Source organism: Cervus elaphus, chromosome 26 (genome assembly GCF_910594005.1).
Source record: "Cervus elaphus chromosome 26, mCerEla1.1, whole genome shotgun sequence".
In the NCBI taxonomy this organism is placed as follows: Eukaryota; Metazoa; Chordata; class Mammalia; order Artiodactyla; family Cervidae; genus Cervus; species Cervus elaphus.
The window spans coordinates 22003068-22030967 of NC_057840.1; the positions used below are offsets into that span (position 1 = coordinate 22003068).

General features: G+C 40.7%; 1 protein-coding gene across 2 annotated transcripts; it reads right to left on the reverse strand.

Moving 5' to 3' along the window:
- Positions 1-4140: 4140 nt before the first annotated feature.
- On the reverse strand, positions 4141-27900 carry IFNGR1 (interferon gamma receptor 1). Of its 2 annotated transcripts, XM_043888265.1 has the most exons (8): positions 27727-27871; positions 15914-16028; positions 15091-15254; positions 13496-13668; positions 11425-11611; positions 7863-7934; positions 6998-7125; positions 4141-5218 (listed from the first exon to the last, which is right to left on the reverse strand). In XM_043888265.1, exons 1-8 carry the CDS (start codon positions 27809-27811, stop codon positions 4670-4672), a joined length of 1473 nt encoding a protein of 490 aa, XP_043744200.1. In that variant the 5' UTR covers positions 27812-27871; the 3' UTR covers positions 4141-4669. The 2 variants fall into 2 exon arrangements, with proteins under 2 accessions (XP_043744200.1, XP_043744199.1); XM_043888264.1 differs by lacking the exon at positions 7863-7934 and having other exon boundaries at positions 27727-27900.

Here is a 27900-nt window from a genome sequence, read left to right on the forward strand (position 1 = left end):
TGATGGGCTACAGTCCATGGGGTTGCAAAGAGTCAGACACGACTGAGTGACTAACTCTTTGCTTCTTATGGTCTGAGTGTTGGAGTCTTGGTGGGAGAGGGCTGAGATTCTCTGATGCCTGGGGTCACTGTGGTTCAGTCAGACACACAGAGGAGACAATGACCTTCACCGTGTATATGGCTATGCAGCTGGACAGACTAATCTATGTGACCTGAGAACTATTTGCTTCTTGAGGGTTGGAGAGATTTCCCTGAGAAATCATCTGGGTGCTTTCCTGGGTGGGACGTGGGGGATCTTAGGGGTAGCATTTCTTTGGCAATTTTCTTATTATAATTCTTGTATGATCATTAGTCTGTTTAGATTTTCTATGTCTTCTAGGTTTAGTTTCTACAAATTGTATTTCTTTAGAACAGTCAGTCTCTACTTCATTCATGCTTTTAAATGTATTTGCGGAGAGTTGAGCCAATTTTTCCCTTATGGTGCATACAATTTCCCCTGTTTCTGCAGTTTCCCTTTTATAATTTCCTATTCTGAGTAGTGATATTTTCTCCCTTGTTTTCTTATTTTTAGTTAAGTAAGCTGGTTATTTATCTTTACCACTTTTCAAGGAACCAGACTTTGTGGTTCGTTATATATATTCAGCTTTTTGAAAATTTTGTCTCTTTCATATCTCCCCTTTTACATTTCAAAGTTCTTTTCTTTTTTTCTATATAACTTGTTGTTCTTTTTAAGAAAAATTCTGTGTGTCAGATGTTTATCTCATTTGCTTTGTTCTTTATTTGACAGCAATACAAATATTTACACTAGGAATTTATTCTGGAATGTATCCCGCAGGCTCTCCCTTTGCTTCGGAAATGTGTTTTTTCCCCCTTTATTTTTAACAATTCTGTAACTTGGATTACTTTTTCTGATCCAAGAGTTTTTAAAGAGAATTAAAAATAAACTTTCCAAGTGGGAAAACTTTTTGAATTCTCATTGTTGCTTTTTCATGATTCCCAGGGAAGAAAAGGATGCTGATTTTGGCAACAATTTGCAACTTGGAAACCCCCTTTCTTATTGCTTTGCTTTCTGGGAGAAGTTGAAGAGCAGAGAAACAGATCAGTCTTAATTTATCATTCATGAACAAAGATAAAACATGGCCAGACAATCCAACAAGAAGGACATTGAGTTTCTTAACAAAATTTTAAAATCCTCATGAACCTCAGAGTAAGCAAAGGACCTCTCCCATTTAAAAATAATGACTTCATGTACTATTTTATGACAGCCTTGTGAGTAACCACCATAACTTATGCCAGTGTATTTCCAGCTTCATCAAAGGCTGTTTCTGGGGGTAGGTGCCAGTTGTCAAAGAATAACACATATCCAAAGATAAGTGGAAGGTTTAGTGTCCCCCCTACCCCTTTGTTTTTTAATAATAGAACCTAGAGACATCAGACCACAACAGAAAAATCCTGGACTTTGGAGACAAGTGACACTTGAGTTTGAGTCTCTCAAAATGAGTTTTTCTGAGCTTCATTCACTGGTGTAGTCCCCAACCAGCTGCTCAAAGGCCTGGAGGATGCCATTTTTTTATCCCCTTCCACCAAATGCCCAGAAAAACCCAGAGCACTAATTTTTGATTTCTGGGGTCTCTGGACTCTTTTAAGTATCCTATATTCCCCAAAGTCGGGATACCATCTCATACTGCAGAGGTGACCTGCCTTTCCGTGACAACTTGTCCTTTCCTCAGCTCAAGAGGCTCCCGCAGAGGTTCCTGCCCAGGGTCATGCTGGGCTCCTGGCTTCCAGATTCCAGGACTTGGCTGACTCCTTCACCTCTGAGCTGCAACCCACCCGCACTCCCAGCTGCATAGGTCCCAGTCCTGCTGTCCTCCAGGTTTTATTGGCTTCTGAGTGCCTACTGTGCTGTGTTCCCAAGATACACCTCCCTGATTTCTAGTTTACCTAGCAACTTTTAGCAACTTCCCTGTGCCCCAGTTTCTTTACTTGGAAGAAACGTAGAATACTTTCCTCATCAGGTTACTTGGGGATCAGTAAGAAATTTGCCAGACATCTGCTTAGAGCAGAGACTTGGTAAATGTCAGTCCTTCCTGCAGGCTGGGGGAGTCGAGATAGGTGTTGCAGTTTTCCAAACATTCAGGCAGGAGTCAAGGGGGATTCCCGCTGTGTGAAACAAAGGATCCCTATGGATCTAGAGAGGGAATCATATCTTGTTCCATGTAGCCTGCAAGACACTGGGAATGATGGAAAGGAACAGTTCTATAGATGGCACAACACAGGTGGAATTGTTGAGGTAAAATCAGTTCACCGAGTTTGGTTCCCTGTTATGAAACATGGAAATTGGTTCTCTTAGAAAATATGAGAGACTTCCCTGGTGGCGCAGTGGATAAGAATCCGACTGCTAACGCAGGGTACACAGGTTCGATCCCTGGTCTGGGAAGATCCCACTTGCTATGCAGCAACAAAGTTGAGGCACCACAACTATTGAGCCCAAGTTCTAGAGCTTGAATGCTGCAACTACTGTGTCTATATGCCACAAATACTGAGGCCTGCATGCCTAGAGCCCAAGCTCCACAAGAGAAGCCACAGCAATGAGAAGCAGTGCAATAAAGAGTAGCCCCTGCTCACCTCAACTAGATAAAGCCCGAGTACAGCAGCAAAGATGCAGCACAGCCAAAAATAAATAAAATTATATGAAAAAAGAAGTTATGTTAGTTTTGTAACGTGTCTAGCTTATCATGACTTTAATCCCACACGTTTATTCCAGATTTTGACTCAGTTCTTGCTTGCAAGAATTTGTGATTTTGCAAAAAGTTTTCAGATTTTTCTGGAATCACAAAAACAGACCACTTCTCTCTATATACACACACACACAACACACACACACACACATTTTGCTGCAAAAGGAGTAAAACTGACATGGACATAATCATAAGCCAAATAGAAGTGATTGTGTAGACAACTCATTTCATCAAGTATTTACTGAACACTTGCTGTAACACTTGCAGGCACTGTCCTAATGAAGAAGGACTTCATAGGGCCTGGACTCCATCTTAGGCCTGTTCATGCTGATCACGCTCAGCCACCTCTCCAGTGGACTCTGAACTCTGGGTTTAGTGTCTATGGAAACGACAATAGAAGGGTAAGTCTCCCTCCGGACAGGGGAATCTTGAAGATCGTATCCAGGTTACTCATCGCCTAAGAGAACACATACACTAATCACCCCTTCCTCCAGACAGGCCATAAATTTTTCTGTACCTATTGGAGTGTAACCTTGGGCTTATTGATTATTGGCTAATTGTTTAACTGTCTGAGCACATGGCACATGAGTGATGGGGTTATTGGGATTTTATTTACCCTTCCTTAGTTTATGTAACTCTCAAGCAATTTGGGGTGGTGGGTTTGGACATGTACACATGGGGTATAAAAGATTTTCACAAATGCTGGTTGGGGTCCTTGGCTAAGAGGAGACTGCCTTGGGCCCGCCGATGTAATAAACTGCACTCCACTATCTGCATTGTCCTTCTGAATGAGTTTGTTTCCCAGAACGCGTGGCTACAACACTAAATTCTGGAAATATGACAGGGGATTAGAAAATTCTTCCTCTCAAGAGAGCCGACATCCTAGCATCTACATGTGGAGGCAGACACACGACTTGCTTTCTCAGGCAAGGGTCAGCAGGGGGCAGGGTGAGAGCTTGGCGGTGAGGTGCTGCCGCCAGTGGAGGTGGGGAGGGCCTGCCTCAGCAGGTGACTCGTGAGCAGAGGCCTGAGCTGGGTGAGGCAGGGAGCCCTCCACAACCTAATTTGCACTTTCATGTGAGAAGAAATATGCTTTTTCCATGCCTTGTTAACTTACTCATGTAATTTGCATTTAACATTTTTGGGGGTGAGTTAATTAATTTGAGTCTTAAAATTCCTATCCTCTTAGTAATTCCCCAAACTTCTGTGTAATATAAACTTTTGGTTTTCCTTGTGCGTGTTCTGCACACTGATTGCTAAATATTAAGATATAGATACAAAAGGACCATTTTTAAAGATTAGGCTATTTTTAGGATGGTTTTAAAGATATGAATAATTAGAAAATGATTCTATAATATTAATGGATAGAAACAAGCGAATGAATAAAACACATCTCAGAATAAATGAAAACAAAAATGAATTTTAAAGTTATTTAAAAAGTTATTAAAAAAATCCCTATAACATTTCATAAAAATATACATACATGTTTTTACTTATACATTCTATTTAATACTATTGATTTCAATGCAATTTTAAGTGCGTTTTTCTCCTGAAAGTATATACATAGACTTCCAAAAACAAATACCATGCTGAGGCACGAAAAGAAAAACAATTCTTATCATCTCCCAAAGTGGTTAGAAAGGACCCCAGAGTTAACACTATAGGAAGCAGGCTTATGTTTACTATTAACATGTAGATGCAAAGGTTCACATGTGACAATGGCTTTTTCTTTTTTAAAGAGACTGCAGTTTTCAGACCAAAAGTGACAAGTCCAAACAGGCTATTTACACTTTTATCTAAACCATGACACTCCATCTGATTTCTATCAAGATGGCACAATTTCTGAAATCATGGATCTGTTCACGGAATATAAGTAGAAAAGCTCCTCAGGAAAAGCAGATCCTTCCCAGTCTGTGACCTTGGTTGATCTCATGAAAACTCTCTGGAGTCTGCTGTAAGTCTATAACCAATCAAGGACTCTTTACCACCTTCATCCACAAGCAGGTCCACTAACACATGTGGTTTATCATAACCAAAGGAGGTGGTGGTGTTTCTCAGCGTTAGGAAGTCTTGTCCTTCAGTCTTCACTTCAGTTTTATTACTTGGGGGAAACTCTGAGCTGGAGCAGTTGTCCGACACCACCAGGCCGCTATCAGAGCCGTTTCTGGAGTGATAGGCATTCAGAGTGATGCTGCAGGGCTCAGACTGGCTGCTGTTTGCGTGGATAGAACCCTCCCTCTCTGGGGTCAGAGGGCTACACGGGACCAAGTCAGAAATATTTTCCTCAATGGTCACCACTTCCACTTCACTAGAAAGGTCTCCGTGTTCCACTTTTCCAGGATCGTCCTCAGTGTGCACGCTTGAAATGGTCCCTGGGGACAGCTGCTCATTTTCTACGGTAATTGGCTGGTAGGTGATGGGTGATATAACTTTTGAGTCCAATCTTGCCTCTGAAGAGGCATTTTTCACCACAGACAGCTAAGGGAAGAGAAATCAGTGATTAAAAATAATAAATTATTAAAGTTAGTGCTTATCCTCAAAAAAAAATTTTAAAAAAGGTCTAAAAGGGGTAGAGGGTAACTAAGTGTATCACTCATTGGCATATTTAGGATAACAGTGGACTAGAGTCTGATAATTGCCTTTTCTTTCTTTTTAATGGAAACACCATTAAGATTAAAAACAAGTTTTTAGAAAGTCACTATCTCACCAACATATGTTGCTTTTTGTGTGCTACCTTAGACAAGCACGCACATTACATTTGTAGTAAGAGTACAGTTACTTATTCTATGTAATGTTTCACCATTTGTCTTTATAGTCCAATTTTCATAGGGTCAATAATTTTATACTGACGATGAAATCATTTATCTAATACTAAGTGTTAAGGTGTTCGAACTTTTACCATTTATAGAACATGCTGAAGTTAATATTTTTATACATCTTTTTATTATGAAACTATCTTTTTAAGGATTAATTTTTTAGAGTGTGGCATGCTTAGGATGCTGCTACTTTGTACACCCAATGCATACGTATCAACTCCTCAGGGCTAAAATTTCTTTTTTTGCCAGCATACACTACTTTTATTACAAGGGACTAATGGATATTCAGGTTTATTTTTCCTTCTCTAGTAGGTGTAAAATAGCATACTGCTAGCTTCATTTGTGCTTAACCACTAGTAGTTAATAATTCATATGTGAATTGTCTGCTAACTGTTGACAATTCTTATCCCCTCTACTTAAAGACAGTGTTTCCATAACAAATTTAAACATGCCCTTTACATATCACAGGTATGATTCCTGTCATATTTGACTTAAATAGTTATCATTCTGACACCTTTAAATGTTCTTTTCATCATACTTTTAAATGTTAGGCATTGAAATGTCAACCTTCTAGTTTAGACTCACTGTTGGTCATCTTTCCTTCTACACTTCAATTACCATGAAGCATTTCTGTATTCACAGGTTTTCGAAAGCCACAGCTTACTGACAGTGGGCCTCAGCACACACCGGATGAACTCCTCTCTGCCTCTCAAGACTGCTTAGCTATAACTGCCCCTGGAGAAGCCATGACTAACCCAACCCCGCAAAGACGGACCAAGTCCTCACTGGCATGTACCTAAAGCTCCATCTTCGAACCTCAGATCGCACTGGACAACCACTGAGTCCGTATCTTTTCCCACTTGACTTTAAGCTCCTGAACACTTAGGCCTAACTATGCCTCTGTCCCTCACATAAAAAAGCACCCGGTGCATAGTTAAAAAAATAAGTGGTTTTGGGTATGTGGGAGATTGAGTGATTTATGATAGGTGAGCAGCTGAGCATCATTCTACTTTAAAAAACAAATTCAAAGAATTATCGAAAAGGTTTAAATTAACATTTTAGGATCCAGTTCACCCTTGAGCAATACAAGGGTGAGGCGCATTGAGCCTCTCTTGCAGTCAGAAAATCTACATGTGACTTTTGACTCTAAAAACTTAACTACTAAGAGTCTGCTATTGGCCAGAACCTACCAATAACATAAATGGTCGATTAACACATACCCTGTGTATTATATTTACATGCATTTTATACATTTTTTCACTTAAGTTTTTCAATACTTCTAGGCTATATGGTGAGTTTTTTTCAAACTGTCACTAATCTCCAAAAAAATTTCCAATATATTCACTAAAAAAAATACTGACGTGGCCCTGTGTAGTGCAAATCCATGTTGTTCAAGAGCCAACTATAAATAAATAAAGGAAAAAATATCTAAATATATTACCAAGGATTTGGGTAACTTGGTGCCTTCTGGCTTAATTGGATTCAGCTTCTTAAAGATACAACATGCAACTACCAGAGCAAATACAAGAAAGAGAACTAAAGCAGCAACAATAGGAATCCAAACAGGATCTACGAAAAGGGAAAAAAATCACAAATTAGAATTGTAATCAAACAGTGCTAGATCCATCAAATAGTTAGAGAGTCGCAGTGGATTTACATATCCGGTAATTAATATGGTCAGAGTTTTAAAGAACACTGACACAGAAGTCAGAAGACATGAGTAAAAAATTAAGTACCTGTCCAAGGTATCAACATGGGATTCTTCCCAGCTTTCAGATTCTAAACTTTCTGCAACTATACTGTCATACAGTGTGGCTAAAATGACTTTTTCATAACAATTTCCTTACAGCCCCCAATACAGGGTGTTTCTCTCAGTTGAAAAGGCAAAAAGAACAAAAAAAATTTAAATATATCTCTTTAGAAATAAACTCTGGCAATGTCTGTAACTCTTAAAACAAACTGAATGTCTTTTAGTCCCACTCTTCTGAATTGTTACATTTTATTATTTAGTTAAAGATTACAAAAACTTAATAAAATACACAGATGGACACAAACACATACAGATACAGGCAAGCTGTACATGAATAAAGTCCCTTTGAATGTAAACCAGATATAAATAACAATATAAAACAGGGAAGGTTTGTTTCTGAGTATAAACACCTGTAATCACGACTGCATATTTTTCTCTGATGCTGTTTTGTATTTTCACAGCACAATCTTCAATTTTTTTTTCTGGTCCTCTCTTCAAATTAACAGTGCTCTACATGCTGTGGTGGTGTTTGCCATCCTTCACAGCATTTTATTACCTTTAATTTCTATTCCAAAGTTACTTCTTTGAAATAATAACTCTGACAGCAAGATCTTTTTTGACCCATCTCCTAGAGTAATGAAAATAGAAACAAAAATAAACACATGGGACCTAATGAAACTTAAAAGCTTCTGTATGGCAAAGGAAACCATAAACAAGACAGAAAGATAGAAAGGCACAAAATATTTGCAAAGCAAAGGAAAAAGGATTAATCTCTAAAATATATAAACAGCTCATGGAACTCAAAATCTAAAAAAAAAACCCAAAACAGCTCAATCAAAAAATGGGTGGAAGACCTAAACAGACATTTCTCCAAAGACATACAGGTGGTCAAGAGCACAAGAAAAGATGCTCAACATCACTAATTGTAAGAGAAATGTAAATCAAAACTACAATGAGGTTATCACCTCGCACCAGTGAGAATGGCCATCATCAAAAAATTCTCAAACAATAAATGCTGGGGAGCACGTGGAGAAAAGGGAACCCTCTTGCACTGTTGGTGGGAATGTTAACCGATACAGTTACTGTGGCAAACAGTATGGAGGTTCCTTAAAAACAGAACTACCATACAACCCAGCGATTCCACTACTGGGCATATACCCTGAAAGACCGTAATTCAAAAGTGAGACGTATGGACAGAGTAACATGGAAACTTATATTGCCGTATGTAAAATAGAGAGCCAGTGGGTATTTGCTGTATGGCTCAGGAAACTCAAACAGGGGCTCCGTATCAACCCAGACGGGTGTGATGGGGAGGGAGACGGGGGAGAGGTTCAAGAGGGAAGGGACTTAGGTATACCTGTGGCTGATTCATGCTGAGGTTGGGCGGAAAACAACAAAATTCCATACAGCAATTATCCTTCAATTAAAAAAAACAAAAAAATTTAAAAAAAGGACATGTGTACCCCAATGTTGACTGCAGCACTATTTACAATAGCCAGGACACAGGAACAATCTATATGTCCATCAACAGAGGAATGGATAAAGATGTGGTAAGCAGTTACAATGGAATATTACTCGGCCATAAAAAAGGAATGAACTTGGGTAATTTGTAGAGATGTGGATGGAACTAGAATGTGTCATGTAGAGTGCAGTCAGAACAACAAGGATTGTATGTTAACGCATGTATGTGGGATCTAGAAAAATGGTACAGATGAACCTATTTCCACAGTAGGAAGAGAGATGAAGACGTGGAGAACAGACATGCGGACGTGGAGGGGAGCGGGTGGGACAGACTGGGAGAGTCGGACTGGCATACACAGGCCATGTGTGAGACAGACAGCCGGTGGGAACCTGCCATACGGCACAGGAAGCTCAGCCTGATGCCCTGTGATGACCTGCCTGGGCGGGACGGGGGCAGGGTGGGGGGCGGATATATGCACACACGTGGCTCATTCCATGTTGTACCGCAGAAACTAACAGCAGTCATACTCCAACAAGAAACTAAAAAGAGTAACTCTGGAAGTTACTAAAATACATGCCTGTATCACACCCGTTAGAGGACACGAAAACATTTTTTACAATAGGAAAAGATAAAATAACCACATAAGCAACACAGCTCCCTGCTCAGAAGCACTGGCGCGGACAGGCAGAGAAGGCTGCCTGCGTATGAGCCACGGAGGTGCCACTGGGCACCACCTGTCAGTCCGGTGTGTGACTCAGGATTTCTCTTTCTTAAAATAAATCTGGGGTATTTGCATTACTTCAAATTTTATGCATTTTCTTACTCAAAACAGCGTAACACAAACAGATATTAAATGCACTGCATCATTTTAAGTTATCTATTTGAAATCCTCACATGATGGCCTAAAAGTTTTCAGTATTCATTCAGTGTTTGGTCTGATTCTTCAGGCTAGATTTTCATTCTTTGAAAAGAAATTTGCAACATTTTTTGTATATTTTTAACCTAGGAAATATATTCTAAAAACACTTGAACAACGTAAAATACACACACACACACACACACACACCCACCCACCCAAAGACAGTCATCAAAGTATGATTTATAAAAACAAACTGACAAGGTAATCCAAAAACTGAGAAACATTAAATATGATCTTTGGGCTTCCCTTGTGGCTCAGCTGGTAAAGAATATGCCTGCAATGTGGGAGACCTGGGTTAGATACCTGGGTTGGGAAGATCCCCTGGGGAAGGGAAAGGCTACCCACTCCACTATTCTGGCCTGGAGAATTCCACAGACTGTATAGGCCATGGGTTCGCAAAGAGTTGGACACGACTGAGCGACTTTCACTTCACTTCACTTCAAATATGATCTTCATAATAAAATGTTTTAAAGATATTAAAAATACTATTAATAAAGTATGTAAAATAAAATGAAAAAATATTTATAGCATATGCTTAGCATGTGTGCATCTGTTGTGTCCAACTCTTTGTGACCCCACGGACTATATATAGTCCGCCAAGCTCCTCTGTCCATGGGATTTTCCAGCCAAGAATACTGGAGTGGGTTGCCATTTCCTACTCCAGAAGATCTTCCTGACCCAGGGCCAAACCCACGTCTCCTGTGTCTTCTGTACTAGCAGGCAGATTCTTTACCACTGAGTCACCTGGGAAGCCTCATATACTGTGATGTATTTGTACTATAGTATGATCATGGCTACAAAGAAAAAGAAAAAATAGGATGGAAAAAACCCCACCAAACGGTGAGTAACAGTATTCATTTGGATGGCCAAATTACAGCTTTTCTTTCCTTCTGGCTTTTTATACTTTAAAGATTATCTATAACGAACGTTTAAATTTTGTAACATCAAAATAAGCCCCAAGTTTTGTTAAGGTACCTGCCAAATGAGAATGCTTGTTAAAGAAAATAATAATAAAATGAAAACATTTATTTTAAAAATGTGTTATAAAAATGACCCATAATCTATGATTTAAACCAATCTTTATTTTTAGATGTTAATTTTCAGTGGTTGTCCAGTTCACAGGTAACACAATTTTAGTCAGTGCACATTCCTGCTTTTTAGTTTATAAACTTACTGTCCCCAGGAAGAATATTTTAATGAATATATAACATCCTGCTATATTAAAGTAACAAACTGATGTATGTCCTTACCCATAATCCTGAAATGCAGAAATTTATGCACACAGCTTTATGTGTTACATTTTTTCTTTCCTGGGTCAAAGGTCATCACAAGGCTTTCTAAATTGGTTGTTCCGTATCTTTTAAGACTGAAAAATGGCCTTATTTTTGATTTTAAACTTTTGAGGAATGGAACTACTAAATATTTTTTGAAAAGAGCAGAGATGTACTGAAATTAAAAATCAACTTTTTTCACATTACCATTTTAGTGATCACTCCTTATACTGGGTTTCCCTGCTGACTCAGTGGTAAAGAATGCACCTGCCAATGCAGGAGATGTGTATTAGATCCCAGGGTCGGGAATATCCCCTGGAGAATGTCCACTTCAGTGTTCTTGCCTGGGAAATCCCATGGACAGAGGAGCCTGCTGGGCTTCAGTCCACAGGGTCCCAAAGGAATCAAACACTACTTAGTGACTAAACCTAAACCCTATATTTAGGAAAAAATGGTAACAACTTACCTTCTGTGTTGCTATCATCAGAAAAGGTAATACAAAGTTCCTCAGACTTCTCAGTTGTAACATCCCATGATTCTGAGACTCCTTCTGCTGAAACACAGTACTTAGAATTCAGCGAGGACACAGGAATGTTTAAGAAGCATTGAGTCTCGTTACAATCCTCTTCCTTTGTGTACATTTTATCTGTGGTCTGGACAGAAGAAGAAAACAAAGAAAATGCATGGCACCTTTTAATTTGGGGGAAAAAAAAATCACCATACTTATCCTGGTCGAACATTCCAAGAAAAACATAGACATGATGAGTGCTGACATGTCTAAAAATAGTGTTGATATTCAAACAGTAAGTCAATCTGTTACTTCAACACAGCATGATGCATGATGCCATAAATCCGTTAAAATGTTCTTTAGAGAGATCATAAATTTAAAAGTTAAAATATAGATTATGAATATAAAAGCTCAAATAGCAGGAATGTTCAGTGTTAGCTGTCAAACCAACAAATGCTCACTGGTCCTATTTCTATAGTGCCTGAAACTTAACTGGTGAGAGAGATGAGCATCTCATAGGAAGAATAACCCAGGCATCCTGCCGGAGCACCTCTCAGCAGTAACACATGGACGGGACTGAAGCGATCTCTGGGAGCTTATTATTCATTCAACCAGCCACCGTGCCCGGATCACTGTGCTATGGCTGAGGACACAAAGGTAAGAAGTGGTGCCTGACTTCCAGTAACTCATGATAGAGTGTACAAGAGACACCGGAAAGAAATGTAAGTGAAGGGTGAGGACTGTAGGAGAGAGCCCCACTCTAGGAAATGAGGACTAACCAGACCACAGAAGGGGAAACAGTCCATGGGGTCAGAAAAGACTTCGAAGCGGAGCTGGTTTGCCGGCTGAACACTTAAGAACAAACAGAAATTCTCCAAGGTGGAGAAGGGCGTTCTGCCAGAGAGCAAGGTACCCGCAGGAGACTAAGAACAGCAAGCAGGTCGGCAGAGCACACGCGAAAACGAAGCTGAAAGCAGGGGGGACACGCAGCGGAAAGGACGCAAGAGGCCACGGCATGAAGGCAAGGGGGCCGTGCCACGGAAGAGAACTTAGACACGATTTTCTACCTAGTGGGACTTGTTACAGGGTTTTAAGCAGTGAGGTAATGTGGTCAGATACGCACTTCAGAAAGACAACTCAGCGGGCAACCACAGTGATGCCTCACAACCTCAATCAGGTGTCCTTCTCCTAACATCTCTCCACGAGGCACGACGACTCGGTAAGGAGTCAGATCTCTCCGCCGCCTCAAGAGGAGCGGCCCCCAGCGAGCCCTCCAACGCCCGCTGCCCCAGCGCCCTGCCCAGCCGTGCCGCCCCGTCACGGGCCTGGGCGCCTCTGCCAGGCCCTGCCTGAAACACTCCCCGCGGACACCCAGGAGCTCACCTCCTAACTCCCCGAGGCCCGGCTCCAGTAACGCTTCCCCGTGAGGCCCGGCTGCCCGCTGGAAATCACTACTGCCCCGCCCCGCCGCCCCGCCCGCCTCCCTGCTGCTCCGAGAGCCCAAAAGGCAGCAGGCATGTGCTTGACAAACTCGGTTAAGTAAGGACCGGCAGTGCCGTGGAGAGGGGCCGGGACAGGAAAATTCTAGTCAAAGTGGGTCTGCACATCAGTGCCGGGGTGTAATCATGTCCTACAGGAGTCCTGGTAGCTGCTTCTTTCAAAGACAGGGATTCCAACGAGAGCTTCGTATTACTTCACGTCACTACCAATGCGGAAGGAAGGATTAAAGCTATCCTTACCTTACCAGTGGAGAAATGGAGATACACAGGATAATAGTCTAGATTAGAACCACACTGTTAAAAGAGGCGAAGAAAAAACTTAAAATGTTTTCACCGGGCCAGTGTTAAAGATTAACTCCAGTACGGATTCCCTTCAACATATATTTCTTTTTTTCTTACTAAAACTGATGAGCCATGAGTCGTGACTGAATGTTCATAAACATTCTACTTTCATCTTACCACATATAAAACAACTTATGCAAACAACAGGAAAATTTCAATGTAGAAAAAGATGAGATAGAAACACATACCTCACTTCCATTGACGCTCACAAATACAGTGTATGTGAATGTGTAACAAGCATTTTCATCATCATACATAGCTTCTGGCTCTTTTCCATTTACAGTAATTAAAGGGTGAAATATATCAACAATGATTTGGTTTTCTTTCTTTCTGATACCCAGTTTAGGTGGTCCAACTTTCCCTAGGGGGTGGAGAACAAAAAAGAAGTACAATTTGTATCAGCCTTGGAACTGTGATCCACAGCATATTACCTAACAGTACCAAACTCAATCCACCAACCTACTCTTTTTGTTGCTATTGATCTAAAGCAGGACTGCATTTAAATCATTCCACAAACACCTAGAATATATTTTAACTGTCCTTAATGAATCTTGACATAAAAGAAGCTCTATGAAGTTATCTTTCCTTTATCTTTGATTCTGTAGATTAAAAATTATTAAACAGAAAACAGAACATGCTTATTAAAACACATTTCAGAAAAGGCATTGTAATTATCTTTGAATCCTCATCAAAACTTTTTGTATTTCCAGTGCCTATGGACACGTGGCATGAAGACTCCATACAAGTTTGCAAAATACATTTAATTTTTACTACGAAAATCAGAACTAGCTATTCACGGATTCCATAATGTTTATTATTAAGTCTTTGATGTCTGGAACTTTGTAGGTGAACCATTTATCTATTCTTCACATATTTACTGCATACCTACTATGTCTGTTTTTAGGGCCTAGCATACTTTCTGGCACATAGTATGACCTTGATAAACCTGTGTGGGAAAAATCTGACATAACAGATAGTATAATTATCAGGAGAAGCGTGGACTCTGGGGAATGAAACTACTTCAAGGACAGGTAGAGGCAGGGCTTCTAGAAGAGATGAAGTAAGCACAAACCAAAAGGAAGGAGCAGAACTCAGGCAGTGGTTGAAGTCATGAAGCATGGAAGCTGAACAAGGAAGAAAGAGAAGCTAGAAGGCGAGGCATTAAAGAGCTACAAGACTGGGAAGGAACCAGCTGACTACAGACTTCTCTTACTCATGGGCGGCGATATGAGAGCTACAGGGTAGGATGTGAGCCAGGAAAGAAGAATGGGCGCTGAAGAGTCTGGAGCTTGAGGTGACAACGAAGATCAGGCAGATCATGGGAATGGGATGTCAGAAGCATGAAGAACTGAAAAATCACTGTGATTGAAGAGATTATAGAGCTGTAACATTTTTAATGTGTTAAATTAAAAACGTTAAATTTAATGTGCTGCATTGCCAGAGGCCTTGAGGGGAAGACTGAGAGCAGTTCTCACAGTCCTCAGCGAATGGAACCTGGGGAGGAAATGACAGAAGACAGAGGGGAAGCGAGTGTGGCGATCAAATGGACAGCACGGATCCATACCTGCGTGGGGTGGGAGTGTAACGGTTGAGAAGGGCAAAGTGACGGGCACCTCTCAGCCCTATTCTGTGGGGCTTGGGCGAAGAGAAGACAGGAACTCCCTAAATTCCTCCAAATGTTCCTGAGGGCATTGTGGTAATTTTTAGCAACTGCTTATAAAAGCAAATATATACAGAAGACACAAATGAAATTAAAATTCAGACATGTATACATTCTACTCACCTTCTCTGCATAAAATAAATTCTTTGGACTGTGCATAGACAGATTCTTCTTGTCCAACCCTGGCCTTAACTCTAGCCCAGAGAGAACTTGATGGATCATTAATTATAGAAAAGATATTACAAGAATGATTGGAAGTATTGCAGGCATCAATCCATTTCCCGTCCCTAAAATAAAGAACACAAAGGTAACTTTTACTGTTAACACATAAACCGTCTTTGTCTGTGCCTTGCTGTTCATTCACGGCATGGAGCTGGCAGACAGAGATGAGTAAGGACAGGAGGAAGAAGCGAGATAAAGTGGGAAATATTTACTCTTTGATTAGAAGATCTATAAAATCATTTATAATAAAGAGGCTCAATTCATAATAAGGCCTCTATAAACCACATTCCGCATGTAATTTTAAAAAAATCTGTTCTTTAAACAAATGCAGAGTCCATTTAACAGTCATAACTTATAGAATCCAACATATTATAATAACTCCTGACACTTGTCAAAAATTTTGTTGAAATTTTTCTTTCTACTTCATACATACACTATAGGAAGTAAGATGACTTGGCTGTTTTTAACAGAACTGTAAGCTTCATTCGTCATGCCTTAACATGTCAGAAGTTAGTCCTACTCCTCTACCTTAAATCTGACAGGAAGAACAACGAAGAGGCAGGAAATATTCTGAAAAGAACTAATTTGCATCCTTATTACATCTGGAAGTCGTTAAGCAGTTCAGGAAGTTCTGCCACATGGGAAGGAATGATGATGGAAGAATCAGTTATGAGATGTGCAAGGACCTAGGCAAAAAATATAAAAAGATAAAAGTGACACTCACCCATAGTTCATCACTTGTACGGTAAACATAGGCCTCTGTAGCGTAATAGGGTAGCCCCAAAATATAACAGTGTTCAAGTTGTAGGCTTGTATTGTAACATTGGTTGGTGGTGGCACTACAAGAGATGCAAAAAGTAAGAAAGATCATAGTGAGCAACAAACATTAACATTACAAAACCTTAATGTAAGAAGCCAAATATGCACTTGAAGATTTCACCAGGATAGTAAATTTATTTAAGTTAAGTATTTCTAAAAATTAATTTTATTGAAGAATGTACAGAAGCATTCTAATTCATTTTAAATTACTGAACCAACATTGTGATATAAGGGACACACAAATATAGTATGAACAATGGTGGTTACCAGGGGGTGGAGGGAAGGGGAAATGTGGAACTGGTGTCCAATGGGTATAAAAGTAGGCATACAAGATTAGTAAGTTCTAGATATCTGCTGTATACCCTTGTGCCTATAATTAACAAAACTGTATTGTTTACTTATAGGAAGACTCTTGAGAGTCCCTTGGACAGCAGAAAGATTAAACCAGTCAAGCCTACAGGAAATCAGTCCTGAATATTCATTGAAAGGACTGATGCTGAAGCTGAAGCTCCAATACTTCAGCCATCTGATGTGAAGAGCTGATTCACTGGAAAAAACTCTGATGCTGGGAAAGACTGAAGGCAGGAGAAGGGAGGGGCAGAGGATGAGATGGTTGGATGGCATCACCGACTCAATGGACATGAGTTTGAGCAAACTCCAGAAGGTAGTGAAGGACAGCTAAGCTTGGCGTGCTGCATGCAGTCCATGGGGTTGAAAAGAGTTGTACACGACTTAGTGACTGAACAACAACAATTGCCGTATTTAAAATTTTGTTATGAGTGTAGATCTCATGTTAAGTGTTAGTACCACAATAAAAAATGTGGCATATACATATAATGGAATGTTACTCAGCCTTACAAAGGGACACAACGATTCTGATACCTGTTGCAATGTGGATGATCCTTCAAGACTTTATGCTAATCAAAATAAGTCAAATACAAAAGGACAAATACTGTATGATTCCACTAAAATGAAGCATACAAAATAATCAAATACATTGAGACAGAGACTAGAATGGTGGTTATCAGGGGTGGGCGGCGGGGCGGGGGGTAAAAGACAATGGGGAGTTAATGTTTAATGGGTACACAGTTTCAATATGGGATCATGAAAAGTTCTAGAGATGGAGTGCTGGCTCTACAACAATGTTAATGTACTTAATGCTACTGGACTGCACGCTTATAATAAGTAAAATGGCAAATTTTACATTACACATATTTTACCACAGTAGAAATAAAACACAATTGACTTAAAAAAAATAGTAATATAGTATGAGCAACACATTCCTAGAATGTTTTAGGAGTTTTTATCAGTAATTGCACAATTATAACTGCACTGCAATACTAACCCTCAATTTGTTTAATCACTAGAATTTTCTATATCTGGTACCAAAGATTGTATTCAATGTCTAGAGAAGAACCGGCCCCAAGTGGGAGGGTCACTTTCACTCTGAAGTGCTCCCTGGGCTCTCAGCCCCCCACTCAGCACTGTTACACACCTTCACTGCCTTCTCTCCAGCACAGTGATAGATACCGAACGGCTGCCTGACAGGGCCATCAAGCATTCCAGTTTCATCAGCATTTTGCTCTCTGAGGGGTACAGGACTTTTTTCAAAACATACCCTATATTTCCTCCTGCCTTTGCTCTTTTAAACCATTTTAGAAAATGTCTGTTGGTAAGATGTGCAAGTGTCACACAAGAAAATAGGCAGAAGTTACTTTAACATCTTATAACCAAACTCTACCACAACCATTATCTAGTTATTAAAAGCTGCCATTTTTTCCCCTGCTGGGTGTAAATGGTTATTGTCCACCACCCCACAGCAAACTGAACACACACCTCCCTTCCTCCTTTTCTCTCTCTCTCTCCCTCCTTTCTTGCCTGTCTTTGTGAACAAACATGAAGGTACAGTGTTAGCAATATGACCTGAAATGTAACAGCATTCAATCTTACCTATCTAGAAAACCCCACCAAACATGATTTGCTTGTACAGCTAAAATAAATAAATGAATAGCAATGTGGTCAGGTGCAGTGGCTTCCAAACATAATTTGTCACCCTAAAAACCTCAAAGAGAGCCAAAAGTTTACACTTTTTAAAAATGTATTCCAGATAATAATGATAATCACTTAGATTTATACCAAATTGTTTACTGTTTATTTGCTAAGTTGTGTCTGACTTTTTGTGACCCCCATAGACCGCAGTCCGCCAGACTCCTCTGTCCATGGGATTTTTCAGGCAATACTGGAGTGGGTTGCCAGTTCCTCCTCCAGGGGATCTTCCTGACCCAGGGATCAAACCCGCATCTTCTGTGCCGGAGGATTTGTCACCACTGAGCCAGTAGGGAAGCCCTATACCCAGTAGCTTTATACCGAGTAGACTGTTCTAATAAGAAATATATTCCCTGGGTTGGACCTTAAGAAATCTGGGTTCTTTTCTTGCTATATTACTAAAGAGTTGTTTCAGAATCCCTCACCTGTCAAGCGAGGTGTTAATTTTACATACATAGGATATTTGCTTACTGTTGAAGAAAACACCTACTATATTTTTTCCCAAAACAAAAATTCCAATATTTGAAGCCAAACTGGTACACTGTCTTAATTTACAATTATTTAGCACCTGCATTATTGTTTCAGAGCAGAACACAGATCAAGAGTTATTTAGGTAAAAAAATACAGTGTGTGCCTGCATGCTTAGTCACTAAGTCACGTCTGACTTTTTGCAACCACATGGGCTGTAGCCCTTCAGGCTCCTCTGTCCATGGGATTCTCCAGGCAAGAATCCTGGAGTCGGTTGTCATTTCCTCCTCCAGGGGATCTTCCTGACCCAGGGGTCAAACCCATGTCTCCTGTACTGGCAGGCAGATTCTTTACTGCTCAGCCACCTAGGAAGCATTCAAGGACAGTGTGATTCTATTGCCATACCCCCCACCCTCTTTTTCATTATTTTTCCCTTTATATCAGTGGTTTTCCACAAGAGGTGATATGTCCCCTAGGGATATATGGCACTGTCTAGAGACAGTTCAGTTCTCTTAACGGCATGGTGGTGGGGTTTTACTCGCATCTAAGGGATAAAAGCTGGGGATGTTGCTGATATCCTGTAATACACAAGACAGCCCTCCACATTTTGGCAGCCCAAAACACCATCAGTGCTAAACACTGAGAAACCCTGCCTTATCATAATTTTAGGAATCATTTTTATTTAGGAGGAAAATTAATTTAAATAAAGAATGGAATACAAAACCACCCCACACCTGTCAGAATGGCTATCATCGAAGTCGATAAATAACAAATGTTGGCAAGCATGTGGGGAAAAGGAAACTCTAGTACACACTGTTGGAGGGAATGTAAATCAGTGCAGCCACTATGGAGAACCGTATGAAAGTTCCTCAAAAACTAAAGACAGAACTACCGTATGGTCCAACAATTGCACTCCTCGATATATACATATATCTGAAGAAAACAAAAACACTAACTTGAAAAGATACATGTACTCCAATGCTCACAGCATCATTATTTACAAAAGCCAATATATGGAAGCAACTCAAGTGCCCATCAATGGATGAATGCGTAAAGAAGATACGGTGTTTGTGTATCTATAATATACACACACACACACATATACACACATACATAGTGGAATATTACTCAGTCACAAAAAATGCATGAGATTTTGCCATTTGCAGCAACATGTTTGGACCTAAACTGTATTATGGTTAGTGAAAAAAGTCACAGAAAGACAAACACTGTATATTATCACTTATATGTGCAATCTAAAAACAAATGGATGACTGTATCAAAAAAGAAACAGGGTCACAAATACAGAGAACAAACCAGTGGTTACCAGTGGTGTGGTAGGAGTAAAAGAGGAGTAGGGGACCAAGAGGCACAAACTACTATGTCTAAAATAAATAAGCTACAAGAATACACTGTACAGCACAAGGAATATAGTTGATATTAATGACTTTAAATGGAGTATAATTTAAAAATACTGAATCACTGTTATACACCTGAAACTAATACTGAAAATGAACTATACTTCAATAAAAAACAAAAGGCAAACAATTTCTTTTAATAAACTAATACGTTTTACACTTCCTGCTCAGCAAATAGCCTTGGTGTCTGCCGAAATCTCTAACTTCCATATTATTCACCAAAGTAGCAGAACAATTTGTACCTAAAGGTTGAGATTATGAAGTTGGAAAGATGTCTCATGTTCAAATACTCAACATGCCCTCTGACCTGTAGCCAGTGATCAGACAGCATTTTTCTACTTTTCCTTTCTGGAATAACGTTGATGGCTCTTGGTACCTATCATTGCTGGTTCTCTAAGCAATTTTCTTACAGGTAGTCAGGAAGCACTGGACTTGCCAGATTTAGCCCTGGTGTTAGTCGAGTTCCCGTGGCCATACACAGCAGGGTGGCCTGAGCCCTCCTCAGCTGGGCTCCTTCTTCCACGGTGTGTTCACACCTCAACTTCATGAAGCAGCCTGTCTCAAACAGCTCATGCTCTATGGTTGAGAAGGAAATAAAGGCATCCCCCTCTAGGGTCAATTCAACATTAATATCAAATATCAATCACACACATAATTTTGCAACTACATAAGAAACCTAATGCTAAGAAAACTCATAATAAATCAGAACATCCCTCAGATGCCATTTCTTAATTTTAACATCTTTTGCTGCTTTTGTTCAGTCTCAAAGTTGTGTCCAACTTTTTGTGACTCCATGGACTACAGCACTCCAGGCTTTCCTGTCCTTCACTATCTCCCTGAGTTTGCTCAAACCTCAGGTCCATTGTTGGTGATGCCATCCAACCATCTCATCCTGTCACCCCCCTCTCCTTTGCCTTCAATCTGTCCCAGCATCAGGGTCTTTTCCAATGAGTCTGCTCCTCACATCAGGTGGCCAACGTATTGAAGCTTCAGCATCAGTCCTCCCAATGAAAATTCAGGGTTGATTTCCTTTAGGATTGACTGGTTTGATCTCCTTTCAGTCCAAGGGACTCTCAAGAGTCTTCTCCAACATCACACTTCAAAAGCATCAATTCTTTGGTGCTCAGCCTTCTTTATGGTCCAACTCTCGCATCCATACATGACTGCTGGAGAAACCACAGCCTTGACTATATTGACCTTTGTCGGCAAAGCGATGTCTCTGCTTTTTAATACACTGCTTAGGTTTGTCATAGCTTTTCTTCCAAGGAGCAAGTGTCTTTTAATTTCGTGACTGCAGTTAGTAGCTGAGAATTTACAAACCATCAGGTACTGGTTTCTTTTAACAGTCCTTCTCTTGATTACTCTCTCTAATCTTGTACTTTACAGTAAGAAATAAAAAGACACGACACGGCACCTTCAATCTGCCTGGAAACTTCCTCTGCTAGGTCACTGGGCTCACCAGGCACACTTCCCACTTTCCCTGCTATTAAAGGTGATGGTGGTGGTAAATTTCCTGCCACTATGTAACAAGGATCCTCTCACAGTTTCCAGTAAAGACAAGTCCTTCACTTCCTTTTAAGTTCCTGTTAAAAAATTATTCCCAGTAGGAATATGTATGTACCCAATCTGAAATTAGTTTCTGCATTTGAGGAAAAGGCATATAGAAATAAACTATATACTAGAATATAAAACAGTGCATTTATATTTAAGAAGAGGTTACTGAATCATACATTATGAAATACAAACAGCAGTAGACTTCTGTTGCATTTGTCTTTAGAGTGAATCAAATATTTCCCAAAATTTAAGTAAAAGCATGGCATGATTAGACTAGGACAAAGACTTAAATCACAGATTTCAAAGCAATCAAGACAGGTAGTAGGAAAACAGGTTTCAATGGATTCTAAAACACAGAAATTACTACTAGATTATAGAAGAGACTTTTGAATATTTACATCAAAGGATGTAACCTGTGGTTTTAATGCTACCAGAAGAGAAACCATGTGGTGATCAGACATCTGCTTTTGTCATCTTTGCCAAAATCACATGATAAAGTAGACATGAGTAGTTTTCTCCTTAAGTTTCAGAATTTTGTAACCTAAAGTTTAAATGACTACATAATCAGCTTAAAATAATTGAGGCTTACAGCTAACTTCTATTCATAATAAATGCACTCTATGTCAATAAAAATATGTGTAGAAATAGCAAGAGTGTGAAGTTAAAGGAGTATCTCATGAAATAAGATCATCTTACAGATTTCCCCACCTCTTAAAAATGCCCAGAAGTTTTCTGTAACACATGTTGTTTTTGGAAATGGGTTCAAAGTTACTTGTAGCATTATTATCTGCATATAACCCACAGTCAAGTTCAGCTCTTTTTTTTAAGATCTGCTTCTCCAAACTCCTCTAGAACTAGCAGCTGAAGATTAAACAAAACCAAACAAATGAGAGAAGAATCACTTTTCATAACATTCTAATTACAACGCAGATAAAAAGGAGAGATCTGGTTACAATGGACTGTTTCCTGGTGATAAGATATGAAAAAAGGAGCAAGGATACGAAAAAACAGCAAGGGAAAGGATAGAAAAGACAAATGAAGTTCAGCACGTGCTGAAGCCCTGCCGCTAGATGGGGCAACAGAGGTGTCACTGAAGCCCCTAAACCAGCAGCTAGGACAGCTCTATGATCATCGCTGGGAAAGGCAGCGGAGGGGGAAGCAAACTATTACAGACACCTCCAGATTTCCTCTGCAGGGACAGTTACAGGGGTGCGGGCAGCCTCCTATGCTCCATCCCGAAGCCTCTGAAAGCATCTGTGCCTCGACCGAAAGACCGACAGTCACAGCAGTTCACCGATTTTTACACAATAGCATTCAAAGACAAAAAAAACTGTGTGAGCGCGTGTGAGCATGGTCAATCGTATCTGACTCTGCGACCCCATGGACTGTGGCCCACCACGCTCCTCTGTCCATAGGATATTCTAGGCAAGAATACGGGAGTGGTTGCCATTTCCTCCTTCAGGGGATCTTTCCAACCCAGGGATCAAATCGGCATCTCTTGCACTGCAGGCGCATTCTTTACCACTGAGCCATCTGGAAAGCCCCAAAAGCTGTGTACATCTAAATGTAAAACACAGCTCTGCCCTCCACAGACACCGTTCGACTATCTGCTCACAACCTCTCTCGGGGAAGGACAGGCTGAGAAGCATAAAGAGGTCAAGGAGACAGTGGCCAGTGAGTAAATTGTTTTGGAGGATTCAAAGTCATCTGACACTGCAACTCAAAAACAAACTCTCTAACTTAAAGCATCCAGACTCTTTTCTGAGTGAGCAACTTATCAAAATATCTAACAACTTCCTCATGTTAAAGATGTGGGGTTATGGACATTTTCACAAAGGCTTCTTCTTACACAGCAAAACAAGAAATGGCATGAGAAATCCAGGCAGAAAAAGGGAAAAACATTAAGACTTCTGCATTCTTTTCAGAATATATTTATGATTATGATCTATCTACTGAATGGTTTTACGATGCTGATAAAATAGCTTTTTTCTTAGTGCTTTCCAACTTCTTCTCTTAGCAAATATTGATAGCACCATCCTTTAAATTTAAGCCGAATAAAGACATTTAAGAATTCTTGCACATGGTGTTTCAAGCGTTCATAAAAGTTTTAAAACTGAAACATTTAAATATTGGGGGGGGGGGGGCTTTGAAAGGAATCCTATCTATCACTTTGTGAAACGAAAGGAAAAATTATCCTATTTAAAATTCCTTCTATTATTTCCTTGTACCTTCGTAAAAAGGGTGTTAGAACTAAGGGTTCAAGCGAGTTCATTAAAATATTTCAGGTCTGTTTCACCTTCCAGAGTTCCTTAGCTGTGTCAAGACCTCTAGTGTCCCTGCAGTCTTCTCTTCCTCCTGTCTGCAGGTTTTATCACTCACTCTCTCTTCCTTAAAATGTAGGGCCCAGAAGTAATGTAACTGCTGTGAACGAAATACTTTTCTGAAGAGATGATTCCAGCAAATCGTGGCTTACACTAAATTTGTAACGAACTAAACCCCCCCAGGTCTTTTGCAGAAACCACAACCAAATTAAGGCTTATCCAATAAACTTCTTCCCAGCCACTTTTCTGACCTGAAATGCAGGGCTGTATTATTGTTCCTGTTTATTCCATCTCGTCTAGTTGGGTTTGCTTGGCATGCCAATAAAATTCTATTTGAACCAGGTCCACCTAGTCCCTGAGAGAACTCATTTCTCAAGACTAATTCTCTTTTGGGCTGATTCACTCTAAGTTGAGAAGCAGTTTAGGAACAGAAAAAATTAAACAGGGCTTTTCAGTCTTAGGAAGACTGGGAAAAAGTTGGAAGGAGTTAGTCACAGAGCTTAAATTTCTCATACTGATCTGGATGAGCTTGTTTTTAAAGCTCACACAATTTCTCATTCACAACTAAAATAATGCAATATTTAAAAAATATATTTGTGAAAATGACGCACATAATTGAATGAGTTACCAACATATATGAAACATTTACTGGACAAGCTATGAGCTCAACTTTGTTATGCATGATCTCAGTTAAACACCACAACCATCCTAGAAGGGAGGCATTTACATCTTTTTACCGAAAAGAGCGGGGGGGGGCGGGGGGGGGGGCGCGCAAAAAAAAAAAAGCTTAGAGAAGCTACTCAAAGACTTGACAGTGTGCAAAGTTTCGTTGGTTTTAATTAATAAAAGCTGTGTAAGCATTCTTGTGATAGTTTACTAAAAGTGGGGAAAAATATAAACAGAACTGGAGATAATTGTTTTCTGTTTCATAATCATTTGCTTCAAGTAATTTTGCCTAATTTATTATACTATCACAATTACAAGACAGTCACCAAAAATCTGAACAATATACTAAATTATTTATTTAGAATGGATATGATTGAAATGGATATCTAGTATTGGGATAATCTAAAACAAAGACACTCCCTTAATAAGAAAATTACAAGTAACTGATTCCTTTTTGTCAGGAACTCATTTAATTCTGGCTCATCTTTCATTTTGATTCTTTGTCCAATTAAAATGGAGCCATTAATTATCCACTTAGCTCAGTCTTTAAAGGGGTTATTTCTCTTGAGTTCTTTAGGTTTTCTTTTGTATAGAACCAAAATGTGGATCTTTCAAAAACCCATATAAATCATGAATCAGAATAAAATGAAAACAATTAATACCCTCTCCAATAAATATAATTGAAATGCACTGATTTAAGTATTCTGCATCTCTGAAATACATGTAGAATCTAAAGTAATGAAAACTCTCAACACACGCAGAGCATTACCTAAAGTCAGAGAATGAACAGCTAATAATCAAGTGGAGAAGGGGAGTTAAGAGCCCCACTCCTGTTTTAAAGCGGTCTGCTCTTCAGATAATACCCAGAGTGGAAGAACAAACTGGAAAAAGGTAGCGGACACCTGTGGTTATACAATCCTAAAGTACAGACGGCCACAGACCTTCCTATGGAGAAAGGTAGGCAATCTTCCTCCCAGGGCTGGCATCAAGGATACAGGGACTGTGTAGTCACAAGAGGCCCATGGCCAGGAGGGCTCCAGGCTCAGAAGGAAGGGCTTCTTGTTCTGCCCTAGCCAGGAACCTCAGTCACTGTCTTTCTCTCTTCCCACATCCAGTCATCCCCAAGTTATGCTGACTCTGTATTCTAATTTCTTCTTTTCCATTTAAACTTACCACTGTCTTCTCCCAGACTCAAGTAGCAGCCTCCTATGTGGCCTCCCTCCTTTGAATCTATCTAAAAACTATCCTCTAAGTTGAATGGTCTTTCTAAACGGCGTATCTGATCCTGGATAAAATCACCGATCTCCTGAAAATAATCCCATGGCTGCTCACTGATTTGAGCAAGAGTGAGCCTGTTATTTCGTTGGCTCAGCACCTGTACTTCTTTCAGCAACATTATGGCTCTGCCTCCTGGGATTCTCCTACTGTTACCACCTGCAACGGTACCCTTCCCATAGCTGGCACCTGACCCAAGCTGGGCAAATCGGAATATTCTTCTGGGGTTTTGCCAGGGTGGAGGAAGCTGCAAGATGTCAAGATCCAAAAGCCTGTCAACATCCATGATTCCTGCCAAGTAGAGAAGGCTGCAAACAGCCAAAGTCAGTGATAAAAAATGGAGGGTCTTGGCACTTTGAGTTTCCGGTTCAGCCAACACCTCTACATTTCTGTTTTAACTCTGGTTTGGACTGTCTCAGCCAATAAACTCCTCTTTTTGTCGAAGTGAGCCGAAGCTGTGTTTCTGTCCTTTGCTGTTACACACGACAAGGCACTTCATTCATTGGTTCCGACCAACCAACTGGTTCCTAAACAACAATTTTGCTGTTGTTGTTTAGTTGCTCAGTAGTATCTCTTTTGAGACCCCACAGACTGTAGCCCGCCAGGCTCCTCTGTCCATGGAATTCTCCAGGCAAGAATACTGGACTGGGTTGCCATTCCCTTCTTGACCCAGGGATCGAACCCCAAAATGCTTAAATTATTCCACAAATTCAACCTGCTGCATCAGAGCCCTTCCTCTGCACACACAAGTCTCTTTGCACCTCCATCTCCAACTCTGAGGTCACCTTCTCAGTGAAATCTTTCCTGATTCCCCTGCTGAGTCAGGCACCCATCTCTTGCTTTCCAGTAAACTATATGTTAAGTTCTAGCTCTTATCATAATGGATGTAACTGCCCGTATGGGTGACCAATTTGCCCTAGTAATGGCAGAGGACAGAACTAAGTACTTCGGACTCTGGAACCCAACTGCCAAGCTTCCCAGTGAATAGCAGCAATTTAGTAGATTCCATGCCTCAATTTCTCATCCATAAATGAGAGATAGAACAGCATCTACTTTACAGGACGTCTGGGAAATGAGGTGATAAGAACTTACAACAGTGCCCAATAGCTGTTAGCTATACCATCAGGATTCTTGATGGCAAAAACTGAAGTTATTTTTGCATTTCCAACACAAATGGCGCAAAGTCTCTTCCAAGGAATGACTCAACTATTTGTTTGCTTGGCTTCTAAACAGCAAGCCAAAGGAGGGCGGGATATGAAGGCACCGCATCTAACAAGTGTCACAGAGGAAGTCATACACAGGTGCAGACCCAGAGTTCGCCAAGGGTAAAGGAGGTGGGGTCGCCCTGACCCCTTCCAGGCAGCTGCTAACCGCGCATACAGAGGAAACGCTCAAGAATGCCCCGCTTTCAGATAATCTAGGTTTGCCCCTTTTGCAGAAAGAGTTCACTGATCTCACCGGAGCTCCTAATTATCACTACACTGAGCTTTAGAAAAACGTTTCCTGGGAAATCTCTTTTAAGCAGGCGGAGATAAAGAAGAAACTGAGGTCTGCCAAGAGACCTACTGCCTGACAGACGGACTCGAGAGTACGTGCCCCGAACCACTTGCAGACTCGCACGTAAGACGGCCGCTTAACTGCCTTTTAATAATTCTCAGCGGGCGAAAGAAGGTCTAAGGATTCGGGGCCACGGTGTGCCACTGCTCACTAGGTAACTCACTTATTTAAAATCGAATTAAGAGAACGCGTTTTGTTTCGGCAACCGCGGAAGAGGCCAGAAAAAGGGAACTGAAGGCTGCAAACCGCGGAGACTCGGCGTCACCTTCCCGGCGGCCGCCCCCTTAGGACCCGAAGCCGCCGGGCGTCGAGGACCGACGTGGGCGCGGCCCCCACCCCGGGCGGGGCTTCCTGGCCGGTGGGGCTCCCTCCTTCCCCTCCCCACCCGCCTGCGGCCCTGCCGCGAGCGACAGTACCCGAGGATAGCTCCGGATTCGCGGCGCTCATCTCAGCCCAGCTTCTGGCCAGCAAGACCGGGACGAGGAAAGAGAGGAGAGCCATGCTGCTTCGGACTAATGCGGGTGCTGCCCAGCACCACCGCGGGTATACACCCGCGCGGACCTCGGGCTGAGGTCTTACGTCACTTCCTC